General features: G+C 37.8%; 2 protein-coding genes and 1 long non-coding RNA gene across 3 annotated transcripts; 2 read left to right on the top strand and 1 right to left on the bottom strand.

The window, feature by feature from the left end:
- Positions 1–4,199: 4,199 nt before the first annotated feature.
- Positions 4,200–4,657, bottom strand: LOC149933815 (uncharacterized). The gene is made up of 2 exons (XM_090157445.1): positions 4,571–4,657; positions 4,200–4,501 (listed from the first exon to the last, which is right to left on the bottom strand). The coding sequence occupies exons 1-2, from the start codon at positions 4,587–4,589 to the stop codon at positions 4,200–4,202; spliced, it is 321 nt and encodes a 106-aa protein (XP_090013571.1). The 5' UTR covers positions 4,590–4,657.
- An 8,239-nt stretch (positions 4,658–12,896) lies between these two features.
- On the top strand, positions 12,897–13,133 carry LOC149933814 (uncharacterized). Its single transcript, XR_016473087.1, has 2 exons — positions 12,897–12,928; positions 12,998–13,133. It is a non-coding gene; the product is annotated as an uncharacterized LOC149933814 (long non-coding RNA).
- A 1,893-nt stretch (positions 13,134–15,026) lies between these two features.
- On the top strand, positions 15,027–15,771 carry LOC149933813 (death-associated inhibitor of apoptosis 2-like). The gene is made up of 2 exons (XM_090156782.1): positions 15,027–15,110; positions 15,295–15,771. The coding sequence occupies exon 2, from the start codon at positions 15,303–15,305 to the stop codon at positions 15,663–15,665; it is 363 nt and encodes a 120-aa protein (XP_090012908.1). The 5' UTR covers positions 15,027–15,110; positions 15,295–15,302; the 3' UTR covers positions 15,666–15,771.
- Positions 15,772–16,102: the final 331 nt, after the last annotated feature.

Raw genomic sequence — 16,102 nt, 5'->3', positions numbered from 1 at the left:
CATGTAAATATTGTAAAAAGAAAAAAAAAATTAAAAATGTTAACAAATGTAACGACTTTTTTATTTATTACAAAACTTAATAAAAGTTATTTTATTTGATAAAAAATATACTCAAATTTAATTAATCATGGTGTTTAAAAAAATGAAAAGTAAAAAAAAAACATTGAGATGGACTAGCGCCCACCTGTCACCTCCCACGAACTAGAACCATCAAAATAAGGATTTGGTTCATTTTTCCGAAGAAAATGATACCATCCACTGTATTCTCACATAAAAATGTTATCGATAAACATAACTACACTGTCTAACCCCCTGATCGTTCTATGAGTCCTGCACATTCCAAATACCTAGCTTAAACACATTCAGTTAACACCCTGTATGTTAAAACTAAAAAGCTTCATATTTAAAAATCCTTAAGCTACTTTTTTCCTAAACAACTTTTTATTTTATCTTTAAATTAAATTATTTTAAAGTTTCGTCTTCGTCGTCGCTCTTTCAGTCCATGGACTCTTCTTTGCGCGTTGGTACGCAATACCCTCCGTTGTGTGTGGCATTGTCTCACCAGATGCCCACTTCTGTCGCATCTATAGCAGTGTCATCGTTGTTTTGCCAGATCTGTAGTGGTTTTTTGACTCTCTCTGAGGATGATCTGCCTGCTCGTATACTGTTGAGGAGCAGATGTCGCAAAAGAAACCGTGCACTTCTCCGTTGTTGTCGAAAATCCTGACATCACGAACGTCACTTTAGGTTCACTTTTATAAGATGGTATGTCTGGTTGTGATGCAAAGGAATTGGGTCCTCTGGCCACTGTTTCTTCTCCGGGGAGTCCCATCAGTTCGTATTCAGTAGCCGTGCCTATAAGTATGTTATTCTGTTGGATGGAGTCTACTCCTTCTTGAACGTCTAAAGCGTTTTCCTCGCCATATCGCATAGGGATTACAATGGTGCAAAATACTCCTTCAACTCCGTATCGGTGTTGAAATTTATCCTTATCAGTGTGCGTAATGTCACCCTGGTAGTTCATCATACGGATAATGTGCTTTGGAACCACTGGAAATAGCAGATAAATTCTAAATATCGCCCTTACTGGCAACTCATCCTCACCTAGGAACAAGACATAGGATTACTCCATTCTATAAGAGAAAGATTTTATATTATTATTTATAGATACTCGGGTCAGATTATTATTGTTGTTAACAACCCTTAAGGGCAACCATTGTCTTTTTTTATTTTGCATTTCGGACGATTTCTGGTGTGGTAGGTGCTCCAGGGAGTGGAGTGGGTTAAATAAAAACCAACTGGTATCTAACCCATTCACAGCATTTCCCAAATACCTCAATTTCCATTCAAATTCTTTCATTGATATTTTTTGTTGTACGGTTGGTATAGGCGTATAATAATATACATCACGTACTCGGCCTAGTTTTGGAGATTTTCTATAGACTAGTTCTCGGACCCAACCTTCAACAAAGGCGTGATGTATGAAGTATCAGAGGATATTTGTTTTACCACATTGGACGCAGTATTTTCAGTCTCGCTCTGTTGTTCTTGTTCTGCTAATACTGATTCTGGTTCTATAAGACTAACCTCTAGCATTTCTGCTTCGGATCACCATCGTCTTGAGGTATAGAGTCTGTCTCGGTAGTATTTGAATCGTCACTGTGCATCTCTGTAGTAGGTTAAGTGACATTGATAACCTCAGGAAAATCCGCATTAGAATCATGTCTGGTAAGAGATAAGGGATGTCCTTCTGGTGATTGAGAATGAAATTCTCAATCACCAGAAGGACACAAAGAGCTTGGCTCCCGCCGTTCACCCGCGCCTCTCCCGTTCCTCCCCCACCTGCGCCTCTCCCCCATCTCAATCACCAGAATGTCTTATCACCAGATTCTCCCGTTCACGGGTTGCTTTCCCCCATCTCAATCACCAGAATTTCTAATCACCAGATTCTCCCGTTCACGGGTTGCTTTCCCCCAACCCCCATTCACTGGATACTTTATCTCTCGTTCACCAGCTCCTTTCCCCCATTGCTTTCACCCCTTCTAATCACCAGTTGCTTTCCCCCATCCCCATTCTCCAAAATTAGTTTTCCTCGCGCAGATATCTGGAGATTAGATTTTTTACCCGTTTGCTTATCGCTTCAGAACCCCTTAATTTTCTAATCTCTAGGTAATAAAAACAAGTTATTTACATTTAATTTTTTATTTTAGAACTTTGTTTTACATGTTAGTAGGTACTATCAGATATTCCATTAGATGGTTATCTTGTACATTACACAATTAAAACAAATTAAAGTAGTTAAGTTTACAGGCATTTAAATGGGGTGAAACGATCTCCTGCAACTTAATTTAATTAAAAGTTCTAACTCACGTATTTGTAGTGTTTAGCAACAGTATCGTCTGACATCCGAGGGACAGTCACAAACGTCTTCTTCTGGTACAGGTGAGAAGCTTTTGTCAGAGACCGTAGTTGCTTTTGGCGTCGGGGGAATGTCCCATTCTAGCGAAAGGTACTTTTTTCCGATGGTGAATTATCCCTAGCCGGACAGTTTGGAAAGAATCTAGCATGTTCAAGTTCTGGTACGTCTCCTGATTCCCATCCTTCTAATACGCCATGGCACTTGTAACATCGTACTTCATCGCCCCGCTGAATATAGTAGAATCCAGCCTTCGCTAGTTGTTCCTTAGTAACGTGCGGATTTCTCCAGTGACGAAAAGTTTCAAGTCGATACGCTTCGATGTCCATACTGTAAACTGATAGTTTCTATAAGCTATTGTCAACATTCTTAAGCCTAATTGGTTAAGCCTAAATTTCAATAAATGTTTTTCTATTTATTTTGGTTAGACTCTATGACTATTTGACTAGAATCTAAGTCTATTTACTTCAATTTAAACAAGGCCTAATTTCCCTCTACAGTAAAATAATAAAGTCACTTACTTTTACGGAAATCCTGAAGCCTTTGCCTGTAAATAGAGTCGAGAAGGCGGGGAACGGAGCGCGAAAATCTACGTGTCTCTTCTCGATGAGGTCCGGGAACTAAAAGAACGTTGAGTCGTATATCTAGAGATCAAATAACACTCGAAACTTCAAGTAAATCCTGATTTCTCATTGGCTGAAACCAATTGACGTCACGGGAGATTGTAAAATGTAACCAAAAATAGAGGTTACTGCTCATCGGTTAGCGATAAAAAATTCGTCACGTGTTAAATTAGGCAAATTAGAATAGCTGAAAATACATTGCGCTTACTTCGCACTAATTTACTTCTGATACAACTTTGATAAAAATTAATCCTGTTTCGGGGCTGTAGCTTGGCTCCCTCTGTTCCCCCGTTCATCCCCCACCCGCGCCTCTCCCCCATCTCAATCACCAGATTCTCTCTCTCTCAATCACCAGAATTTCTAATCACCAGAATTTCTAATCACCAGATTCTCCCGTTCACGGGTTGCTTTCCCCCAACCCCCATTCACTGGATACTTTATCTCTCGTTCACCAGCTCCTTTCCCCCATTGCTTTCACCCCTTCTAATCACCAGTTGCTTTCCCACAAACCCCATTCACTGGATACCTTATCTCTCGTTCACCAGCTCCTTTCCCCCATTGCTTTCATCCCTTCTAATCACCAGTTGCTTTCCCCATCCCCATTCTCCAGAATTTGTTTTGCTCGCGCAGATATCTGGAGAATAGATTTTTACCCGTTTGCTTATCGCTTCAGAACTCCTTAATTTCTAATCTCTAGGCAATAATAACAAGTTATTTTCAATTTAATTAATTTTTTATTTTATTTTAGAACTTTGTTTACATGTTAGTAGGTGATATCAGATATTCCATTAGATGGTTATCTTGTACATTACACAATGAAAACAAATTAAAGTAGCTAAGTTTACAGGTTAATTGATTATCTACGAGTAAATAAGTAAAATCTTGTAGTACTTCCGAGGGTGATTTAAAACAGCCAAAATAAGATTTTACTTGATGGTACGAATTAAATTGATCATGGTACAAAAATAAACCCTCGAAAGGTTTTCCATATAATAATTCGTGAATTTTTTTAAGGTTTTTAACAATAGCTAAGTACATGCATTCGATAACTTTTTTATGTTCGTTTAAAAGATTTATTTGAAACCGAATAAAATCAATTTTTTTTTGGAACTCACCGATTTCGCGAGCTCCCAGATCCAGAACATGACCGTAGGCAGAGTTCAATTTGATGTTGTTGGTAGTGCGACGACGGATACGTTGTTGTCGTGATAGTCGATGATGTTGTGGGTTAGAGACGATGCTCCGGTTTGCGTAGCGGCGAAAAGCTCTCCCCAAAGAGAGAGTAGATTGGTGAAAGCTTCGGAGGTCAGGAACAGAATATTTTCGTTCGATTTTTTGAAGAAGAGAACTTGTAATTTTGATCCGTCGAAACCAAAAGAAATGTAGACTGATCCTCCTAACGTGATTTTTATGTTGATACGTCTTTCTTGGCCCCTGCGTTTGGATACGGTATGCGTCTCGGCTATAGAAAATGAAAATGTTAAGCCTTTGTCTATTGAAATAGTAATAGTATTAATAAAATAATGCTTACCAATAGATCGTTTTTCCATGTTTACGGTAGATGAGGAGAGCAAAGCGGATGCACTTCTTTTCAGTTCAGCGTCTCAGAGAGAAATGACGCATGTGAGATTAATCAGTTCCTATCTTGTTGAGATTAATTCATCACGTGATCTAAACTTCAAATAACCCTCAAATTCTATCGACTCTCTCTCTCTCTCTGAGATAACAGTTCTAGACACTCGAAATTAAACCGTCCCGTGCTCGAAACTGCCTCTAATTATTCCCATTGACGTCACATATTAATCCACTTGGAAGAAGAAAAAAACCCATTGTAGTTTCCTCTCGAGAGCTTGTGATGCAATCATATCCTAGAAAACAATACAATTAATAGAAATTAACATAAAATTAGTATACTTTTAATACCATTTTGTGAACTACAGTGAAAAAAGTTACAATTTTACGGTAGAAACGTTTTCAAAATACCACAAAATGAACTCAAATAAGAAAATTGTAATTAAAATAATCACTACGGCTATAATTTTAGAAGGTTGTTTCAGGACGGTGATTATGGCAGATGTTTGTACTTCAGTGTCCATATCGGAAATGAAGTTAAATGGAATATTTTGCGTAAATAAGTATAAATTTTAGCATAACCCTAATATATTCTCGAGAACTGAACAAGTTCTTTGGGAATAAGAGATAAGCTTACTATCTTCCCCTAGGCCCTATATAAGGGGGGGTGCCTGAACCGGGGGAACGTCACTCTATTGTTGTTCTTTGTGCGTCTAGTACCAGGATTTTTGAAGCGCGCTCTCTCTCTCTCTCTCTCTACGTAAGTTTATTTTGATTTTTTTTTATCGTAATTTTTTGAATAAGGTTTAAGTAAATCGGCATTAAAATGAAAGGTGTACAATACCCAGAAATTAATTTAGTTGATACCCCGGAAATGATTATAATCGACTCCCCTGAATTGATTGATATAACTGATAACGAGCTCCCGGAAGTACCCATAGTAACTTTACCCAATTCTCCAGAAATGGAAATAATAGATTTAACTGATACCCAAGACCCTACCCTTTCCTTAACTACAGAAACTGATTCGCAATTGGAACGTTTAAAAGAAATGACAATGGTACGAGATTATCTTAGAGAATATCAACTAACCCATCAAATCTGTTCGCCCCCTATCGATAATTTACCTTCACCCCTTTTAAGACCTAGTTCTATTCCACCTGACGAAGTACGTTTTTCGCCCTCGTATACGCCTATGGATGCTCCCTCACCCTTTCTAGAATCAGATGACACATGTCACTCTTTATCTTTGGAAGATAATTTTATCATGTCGTCCCTCAGTACGGACAGCATTCAGCGCTTAGCTGAGAACGTACAATTTTCATTTGTACGCTAGTACTCGAAGGGAGATAACCATGCAATTTATTCATCCGTTTAATTGCGTAACGGCAGGCCCGAGTCAGAGTGGCAAAAGCTATTTAATTGAATCTATAATTAATCACGAAGAAGAAATGTTTGTTCCGGGTTTCAAAGAAATACATTGGTATTACGGAGAATGGCAAGCTCTATACGATAAAATGAAGCACAGGGTAGTTTTTAAAGAAGGATTGCCTGTTTTATCTGATTATGACGGAAAAGATCCTATATTATTAGTTATCGACGACCAGATGAGCGAGAGTAAAGGTCAAATTGGTGATTTATTCGTGAAAGGGACCCATCACCGTTCTCTAAGCGTTATTTTTATTACACAGAACTTATTCCATCAATCAAAAGATAGCAGATCCATTTCCCTGAATTCGCATTACATAATTTTATTGAAAAGCCCCCGAGACCGTCAGCAAGTGGCTTATCTCGCTAGACAAATGTTCCCTGATAAGTGGCGTTTTGTAGTTGACGCTTACGAAGACTCGACTTCGAGACCTCACGGTTACCTAGTATTCAATTTAACTCAATATTGTCCCGAAGATCAAAGAGTCTTGACTAATATTTTACCGGGAGAAACGTGCTACGCTTATCTCCCTAAATAAATAAATAGAACTAACATTTCGTAATTTCTATCAGTTATGAATCATGTCTCGTAGAGTACGTATCGAGAGAGACGCTCTCCGATATCTCGGTCGTTGCAAACCCGTTCAAAGAAAAGCCATTTTAGCTAAAGCCGACAAATCCCTCATAGACGCTATCAGTGAATGTATTCATAACACTTTAATTGGTAACGTAAAACTATCAAATACCCAAAAAACCAGGTTATCTCGTCATAAAAATACCCTTCGAAAACTAGCTAGTAAGCGGGTAGCTTGGAAAAGTAAAAAGAAATTGTTAGTTCAGTCTGGGGGCGGATTTTTCTCGTTTCTTCTACCCGTCGTTTCAACCCTTCTTGGTTCTATATTCGGTAGTAAACAATGAAACACGCCAGAAAAATGATTCTCGTCCCTAGCGGCGTTTTAAAGCCAGACCCGTTCCCGCACCCCCTCGCTCTGACAGTCTCTGAATTAGACGTTAAGATGGACCAAATATTAAATATGAAAGATTTAGACGACGCCTCGAAATGGATTTTATACGAACAAGCTTTAATGAGACACGGAAATCTACGTAAGCAAGCCTCGGCTCCTAAAGAAATCGAAATTGCCCCCGCATTCGACTCGCTAAGTAGGGACTGGATAGACGATTTGCCTTTGATATATTACCAAAAAGCGCAAAGCATGGTGGATCAGTTGGAAACTGTACCCGAAAGAATACGGTGGGATGAAAACGGGGAGCTCGTAATAAACGGTCGACCTATTAAAGGTTCCAATATTAGCGAAATTACCAAAGCGTATTTAAATCCTAAAACCCACCCAAAACCTATCGGATATTTCGCGTTTATTTCCAATTTAACCCAATTTAACTCTTCACCGGCAATCCAAGGCTTTCCCTCCCCGCTAGCTCCGAGAACCCGACAACGACGTTCTCCCGTTAAGCGCGAGTATCCGGTTCCTCAAAGAGGACGAGCGCGCAGGACAGATAAGCCCCGCCCCACTCGTAGCCTTGACCGAGATCACTCCACGTCCGACTCTTCTCTTCACTCTTATAAACAAACAAGGAGTCGCGCGCAAAAGTCTAAAGTATGGGCGAAGCTATTTTAGAAAAAATATATTTTAACCCGAAGCATCCGGCTTCTTTCGGAGGCGCTGAAAGGTTATTCCAGTCCGTAAAGTCTCACGGCTTAAGTAGGGAAACTGTAGAAAAATGGTTAAGAGGAATCGACGCTTTTACGATGCATAGGCCGAAATATAAAAAGTTTCAACGAAATAAAATAGTAATTAGTAATATAAGGGAACAATACCAGGCTGATATTAACGATATGCGCTCGTTAGAGGCAGATAATGACGGATACAAATACATTTTAACAATTATAGACTGTTTTAGTAGAAAAGCGTGGGGGTTACCTCTTAAAACTAAATCGGGGAAAGAGGTTTTGAAAAATATAAAAATTGTTTTTAAAGACGGAATTCCAGATAAATTTCAATCGGACAAGGGCACGGAATTTAGGAATAAAGAAGTACAAGGATATTTCAAAAAGAATAAAGTTAAATTTTTTAGTACTGAAAATGACGAAATAAAAGCCTCTATCGTAGAAAGGTTTAATAGCACGTTAAAAACAAAAATGTATAGATATTTTACCCATCACTCCACAAATAGATATTTGGAAGTCTTACAGGACTTGGTCGAAGCGTACAATTCCTCTTATCATAGCTCAATTAAAATGGCCCCTAATGACGTTTCGGAAAATAACGTATTACGTGTGTACAATAATATCTACTCTAAATATTATGCCGAGAAACTGAAAATGAAACCGCAATTCCAAGTAGGGGATTTGGTTAGAATAAATACAACTAAAATGATATTTCAAAAGGGTTTCGAAGCTAATTATACCGAAGAAATATTTAAAGTCGTAGCTATAGCTAAAAGACATCCTCCCGTTTATAAAATAAAAGACCTATCAGAAATCGATATAAAAGGGACGTTCTATTCGAGAGAGCTTCAAAAGGTCAGTGCGCCTCGTTCGTTCAAGTTAAACAAGATTTTACGTCAGAGAACTAAAAACGGAGTAAAACAATTGTACGTTAGTTGGCTAGGATATCCTCCATCGTTTAATAGTTGGGTTAATCAAGATGACGTCTGGGATTTACATAACTCTTCCTAGTAATACTAGAGATAAGAATAAAAATAATTCAGAAAATACTCTAGCCTCGTATTCTACAACGTTGGCCAAACCCATTAGTTTACGCGGAGATTGGGAAATTGCTCTGGTAGAAATTATTTATCCTTTATCTTTTTATAACGTAAGCGAGCCAATGGGATGTGGAATAGAAATTAAGGAATTACTATCGAAACCTCCAGCCCACATAGTAGATTACAAATATACCTACGACTTCCGCGAGATACCTCAGGGCTACTACAAAAATCCTCATGAACTTTTGGCCGTACTTAATGAAAGTATTAAAAGTTTGAACCTTGATTTAAAGGAAAGCGCTAATTCAGAGTTCGATAATGATTCATTAGGAAAATTTGAATATAGTTTAGAAAGTGGACACGTACAATACACTTCCTATAGTAAACATTATTATCAACTCGAGTTAACGCCAAAGTTGAGGAAAATTTTAGGATTTAGAGATAATGTTACTGATATTTCACCTAAGGTAGCATTCAGATCAGATTCCCCTATGCAATTAAACTTATTCATCCCCGATCTTATGTTCGTGTATTCCGATTTGGTAGGAAATGAAATGGTTGGGGATACATTAGCCCCCCTTTTGCGAACAATTGTTGTAGACCAAAACGCCCCCAATGGATCAACCGTTTCAAAAACTTTCGATTCTCCGCATTACCTTAAACTGAGTAGAAATTATTTTGACTGTATCGACATTAATATAAGAACTAGTTTAGGTGAATTCGTGCCATTTCAGTTTGGTTCAGTCACGTGTAAAGTACATTTACGACGAGCTCAGTAAAAAAAAAGAATGGCTTATCAGTACGTCGATAGAAATTGTCCCTACATGCAATATTATTTAAATCAGGCGGGGGGCGGAGTAGATTTACCTTATTTCTCTGGGTTTGCGGGACAAAAAGGACACGGAATTGGTAGCTTTTTTTCTGGGCTAGCTAGGTTTGTATTCCCATTCCTAAAACAGTCTGCCAAATACGTGGGAAAAAGGGCCCTTTCTACAGGAAAGAAAGTACTCGGAGACGACTTGCAAGGTCAGGACTTAAAAACGTCGGCCAATAAACGAATGACAGAAACTGTGGACGAAATGGCAGCGCAAGAAGGTTCGGGTCGTCGCAAGAGAAGAAAAACTACTAAGAAAGCATTGAAGAAGAAGAAAAAGAGTTCAGTTAAACGCCGCAAGTTCACGCGTACGGTTCGCGATATTTTTGCTCTCTAAAAAAAATGGAAGTACTTAAAGCGAATTAAATATTTTCAACGAACTACCAACTCAACTCAGCGTTGAAAAGGGTCAAACGGTATGGTGTAAGCCAATTTCATCTATCGACAGCAGTTCTATCATCGAATTCGTGGTACCGGGTACGGGAGACTCTTACACAGATTTGGCAATGACAATGATATATTGTAAAGTAAAAATCGTCAAAACCAACGGTGACAACTTGGATGCCGGGTCTAACGTTTCGCTCGTGAACAATTCTCTGCATTCGCTATTCAAACAATGCGAAGTGAAACTCAATGATACGACGGTTTCACCATCGGCCTCAAATTACCCCTATAGGGCCTATATCGAAACCTTGCTCAACTTTGGGTACGATGCAAAAAAACACTCACCTTGCGACATCTGGATGGTACGATGACACGGCTGGAAGTATGGATCTGATAACAAACGCAGGATTCATAAAACGTCAGGTTCTAGCTGCTGAATCAAAAGAAATTGAACTTTACGGGAACATTTTTTGTGACATTTTTAATTTCAACAAATATTTAATTAATGGCGTACAACTTAAGGTTTCACTCACTAGAAATAGCGATAATTTTACCCTTTTTAGCGACACTGTCGACGCGTATAAAGTCGAATTTATAGACGCTGCTCTAATTGTACGTAAAGTTAAAATTATGCCTAAAATTTTATTAGCCCATCAGCAAGGATTATTACGTAGCAATGCCAAATATCCCTTTACTCGTACTGAAATTAAAGTTAAAACATTAGCTAGTTCTATTCAGAACGATAGTTTTGACAATATATTCTTAGGTCCGTTGCCCAACAGAGTCATTATTGGTTTAGCCACCAACAAAGCGTATAAGGGCTCCGTTAAGTCTAATCCTTATAATTTTGAAAATTTCGACCTAAATTATCTGGCTCTATACGTTGATAACGAACAAATCCCTTCGAAAGCGTTGACCCCTAATTTTAATAGTAAACAATTTACGCTAGCCTATCATTCGCTATTCTCGGGATCTGGGATACTCTACCAAGACGAGGGAAATCACATCGCGTTGGCTCACTTTCCTCTAGGCTTTGCCCTATATGCTTTTGATTTAACCCCCGACAATTCGGCCAGTGACGTCACGTTTTGGAACCCCGTAAAGAGAGGGCAACTACGTTTAGATTTAGGATTTGGTACCCCTTTAAAAGATTCTACGGTCGTTATCGTGTACGCTGAATTTCAATCTTGTTTACAGATAGATAAAAATAGGAACATTATTCGAGACTATTAAAATGACTACGACAAACGTGGACTTATCTCAGGCACTGTATAAAACACCGAACTTTTTAGGCGTGTTTTCTTCAGATAATTTAAAACCCATGGTGAAATATCCGCAATCGCTTATCATTAATTTTGATAAAAGGGGAGAAACAGGTTCTCATTGGATTTGCGTCTACGTCGATGGCCGAAAACGGGGATTCTATTTTGATTCAATGGGGCTTCCCCCATTTTTACCCACAATCAGAAAATATTTAAATTCAATGTGTAAGACGTGGACATTTAGCAAAAGACGATTGCAAGGACTAACTAGTAACGTTTGCGGCGAATATTGCGTAATGTATATTTTGCATAGAACTAAAGGACAGAGTACAAAAACGTACTACCAAAAGTTTTCCAAAAATTGGGAAAAAAACGACAGCAAGATATTTTTATCTTTCGCAAATCATGCTAGAAAAATCATCACATCGAATTTAGCGAATCCATTAGCTAGAGAGAGAGGTATGGTGACTGACTGGAAAAAATCCGGTTCCAGAGGATAAAACAATATATTCCCACGCTATCTGGTATCTTTTAGAGATATGACCCGACCTCTCTCGAAAACATGCGCGCGCTTCTATGAGCGCCAAACCATTTACTTTCGAATAAAATAAACCATCCAAAAACAAAAAAATTAAAATAGAATCAGAAAGTATTGGTAAACTAGTTAGGACAACGTGGGTGGTTTACGCAATCTAGCATGAAAACAAAACAAAACATTGGTAGAAATATATTATTGCATTATTCCTGTACGTTCTATTTAAAGTACTTTCTAAAAGTCATTGAAATCTGTTACCGTCTTGAACCATTGAAATATGTTTTCTACCCGTCATTAACAAAATATCTTTAGTACACGCAAAATAAGATTGGTGAAAAAAACATTGCCTTAGATAATTTAACAGGGATTTAGTTAGCTTTGGGTCTTGTAATGATAAAAAAGATTGAAATTTGACTCTACCATTTTATTTAATAATATAAACTCATGTACGCGAAAAAAACAATTGTAAACAATTTTTCCTATGTAACTTTTTTCACTCTTAATAAATACTTTAAAAAACGTAACAAAAAAAGACTCTTTATTGAAAATCGCTTACCCTTTTTTTCCAGAATTTCGTTAAGTCAACCAGTCCGATGCAAGAACGTACTACAATGCGGACTCTTATCTGTAAATTTGTTAGACTTTGCACGAACCTAAACCATCTTCTCGTGACGTACGCTAAGAGGAAGATGGTGGAAATTCCCAGTCTCACGAAATTAATTATCTACGAACACTATTTAACCAATGGAAAAATTTACAGACTTTACCCACTTATTTACACACTGAATAGATTCCACACTCAATCACTAACTTAGATTTCATCACGGAAAAGAAGGAGATAGGATATAGGGGCTAGGAATTGGTGGGGATGGAACATGGTATAAAAAGGGAGTAAATCAATTAGAACAAATTATTCCAACCTTTTTCTTTGCTTGGAGCAAAAACTAAATCGAAATCAAAAATGAGGTAAATATTATTTTAAGATTTAAATAACTTTTAGAACAAAAATTTTAGATTTTAATTTTCTTCATGTAGAATTGAAGAAATTAAGGGGATATTAATGCAAAGCGCGAGCGATGATTCTATTAAATTTGAGATTAGAATAAGGTAATAAATTAAATTTCACGAATTATTTATACTGTACTAAAGTTAAAATTTTATGTATTGTTCTGTTAGCTTTGAGGTTGGAGAGCCCAGGAAGCTTCTTCAAGTCTGGGAACATCAATTATATTGGGACGATGAGGGCGAAATACATTCCAGTAGGATACTACTCATCGTCCCAATTATTTTATAATAAAAAAATTAACATTTATCACGATTCTTTTATTTTCCTATCCAACAATAATCATTTCAGTATATATCAAACATTACAATAACAAGGATTATATGCAATTGCAATTGCTAAAATAGTGTATTCTACCGAGTTAATAGTCTCTAAGATTTCCTCCTGGGGGTTCCCCCCGAAACAGGATTAATTTTTATCAAAGTTGTATCAGAAGTAAATTAGTGCGAAGTAAGCGCAATGTATTTTCAGCTATTCTAATTTGCCTAATTTAACACGTGACGAATTTTTTTCGCTAACCGATGAGCAGTAAACTCTATTTTTGGTTACATTTTACATTCTCCCGTGACGTCAATTGGTTTCAGCCAATGAGAAATCAGGATTTACTTGAAGTTTCGAGTGTTATTTGATATCTAGATATACGACTCAACGTTCTTTTAGTTCCTGGACCTCATCGAGAAGAGACACGTAGATTTTCGCGCTCCGTTCCCCGCCTTCTCGACTCTATTTACTGGCAAAGGCTTCAGGATTTCCGTAAAAGTAAGTGACTTTATTATTTTACTGTAGAGGGAAATTAGGCCTTGTTTAAATTGAAGTAAATAGACTTAGATTCTAGTCAAATAGTCATAGAGTCTAACCAAAATAAATAGAAAAACATTTATTGAAATTTAGGCTTAACCAATTAGGCTTAAGAATGTTGACAATAGCTTATAGAAACTATCAGTTTACAATATGGACATCGAAGCGTATCGACTTGAAATTTTTCGTCACTGGAGAAATCCGCACGTTACTAAGGAACAACTAGCGAAGGCTGGATTCTACTATATTCAGCGGGGCGATGAAGTACGATGTTACAAGTGCCACGGCGTATTAGAAGGATGGGAATCAGGAGACGTACCAGAATGGGAACATGCTAGATTCTTTCCACACTGTCCGTCGAGGGATAATTCACCATCGGAAAAAAAAGTACCTTTCGCCAGAATGGGAGATCCCGGCACCACCAAGGGCAGCGGCACTGGAGGATGACGATTTCATATCTATTCCGGTCAGACGTGGTGAGGTAGAACTTTTAATAAAATTATTTATACAATCCGCACTTGCAGAAGGTAGTTCGTTTCAGCCCATTAAATGAAATTGTACATATTCCTTACGAAGATCGAGTTAATTTTTTTTATATTGATAAAATGCGATTTAAACGCGTTATTTATAATGTCGGTCTAATATTAGAACCTGTTTTACGCAATCATGTAATTAAAAGTAAAATAAAATTGGAAATGTATATTTCTTGTTTTTATTGCCTAGAGATTAGAAATTAAGGGGTTCTGAAGCGATAAGCAAACTGGTAAAAATCTATTCTCCAGATATCTGCGCGAGCAAAACAAATTCTGGAGAATGGGGGTGGGGAAAGCAACTGGTGATTAGAAGGGATGAGAGCAATGGGGGAAAGGAGCTGGTGAACGAGAGATAAAGTATCCAGTGAATGGGGGTTGGGGGAAAGCAACCCGTGAACGGGAGGATCTGGTGATTAGAAATTCTGATGATTAGAAATTCTGGTGATTGAGAGAGAGAGAATCTGGTGATTGAGATGGGGGAGAGGCGCAGGTGGGGGATGAACGGGGGAACAGAGGGAGCCAACCTACAGCCCCGAAACAGGATTAATTTTTATCAAAGTTGTATCAGAAGTAAATTAGTGCGAAGTAAGCGCAATGTATTTTCAGCTATTCTAATTTGCCTAATTTAACACGTGACGAATTTTTTATCGCTAACCGATGAGCAGTAACCTCTATTTTTGGTTACATTTTACAATCTCCCGTGACGTCAATTGGTTTCAGCCAATGAGAAATAAGGATTTACTTGAAGTTTCGAGTGTTATTTGATCTCTAGATATACGACTCAACGTTCTTTTAGTTCCCGGACCTCATCGAGAAGAGACACGTAGATTTTCGCGCTCCGTTCCCCGCCTTCTCGACTCTATTTACAGGCAAAGGCTTCAGGATTTCCGTAAAAGTAAGTGACTTTATTATTTTACTGTAGAGGGAAATTAGGCCTTGTTTAAATTGAAGTAAATAGACTTAGATTCTAGTCAAATAGTCATAGAGTCTAACCAAAATAAATAGAAAAACATTTATTGAAATTTAGGCTTAACCAATTAGGCTTAAGAATGTTGACAATAGCTTATAGAAACTATCAGTTTACAGTATGGACATCGAAGCGTATCGACTTGAAACTTTTCGTCACTGGAGAAATCCGCACGTTACTAAGGAACAACTAGCGAAGGCTGGATTCTACTATATTCAGCGGGGCGATGAAGTACGATGTTACAAGTGCCATGGCGTATTAGAAGGATGGGAATCAGGAGACGTACCAGAACTTGAACATGCTAGATTCTTTCCAAACTGTCCGGCTAGGGATAATTCACCATCGGAAAAAAAGTACCTTTCGCTAGAATGGGACATTCCCCCGACGCCAAAAGCAACTACGGTCTCTGACAAAAGCTTCTCACCTGTACCAGAAGAAGACGTTTGTGACTGTCCCTCGGATGTCAGACGATACTGTTGCTAAACACTACAAATACGTGAGTTAGAACTTTTAATTAAATTAAGTTGCAGGAGATCGTTTCACCCCATTTAAATGCCTGTAAACTTAACTACTTTAATTTGTTTTAATTGTGTAATGTACAAGATAACCATCTAATGGAATATCTGATAGTACCTACTAACATGTAAAACAAAGTTCTAAAATAAAAAATTAAATGTAAATAACTTGTTTTTATTACCTAGAGATTAGAAAATTAAGGGGTTCTGAAGCGATAAGCAAACGGGTAAAAAATCTAATCTCCAGATATCTGCGCGAGGAAAACTAATTTTGGAGAATGGGGATGGGGGAAAGCAACTGGTGATTAGAAGGGGTGAAAGCAATGGGGGAAAGGAGCTGGTGAACGAGAGATAAAGTATCCAGTGAATGGGGGTTGGGGGAAAGCAACCCGTGAACGGGAGAAT

Source organism: Leiobunum rupestre, chromosome 8 (assembly GCF_980474605.1).
Source record: "Leiobunum rupestre chromosome 8, qqLeiRupe1.1.hap1, whole genome shotgun sequence".
Taxonomy (NCBI): Eukaryota; Metazoa; Arthropoda; class Arachnida; order Opiliones; family Sclerosomatidae; genus Leiobunum; species Leiobunum rupestre.
This window is presented reverse-complemented; position numbering and strand designations above follow the sequence as displayed.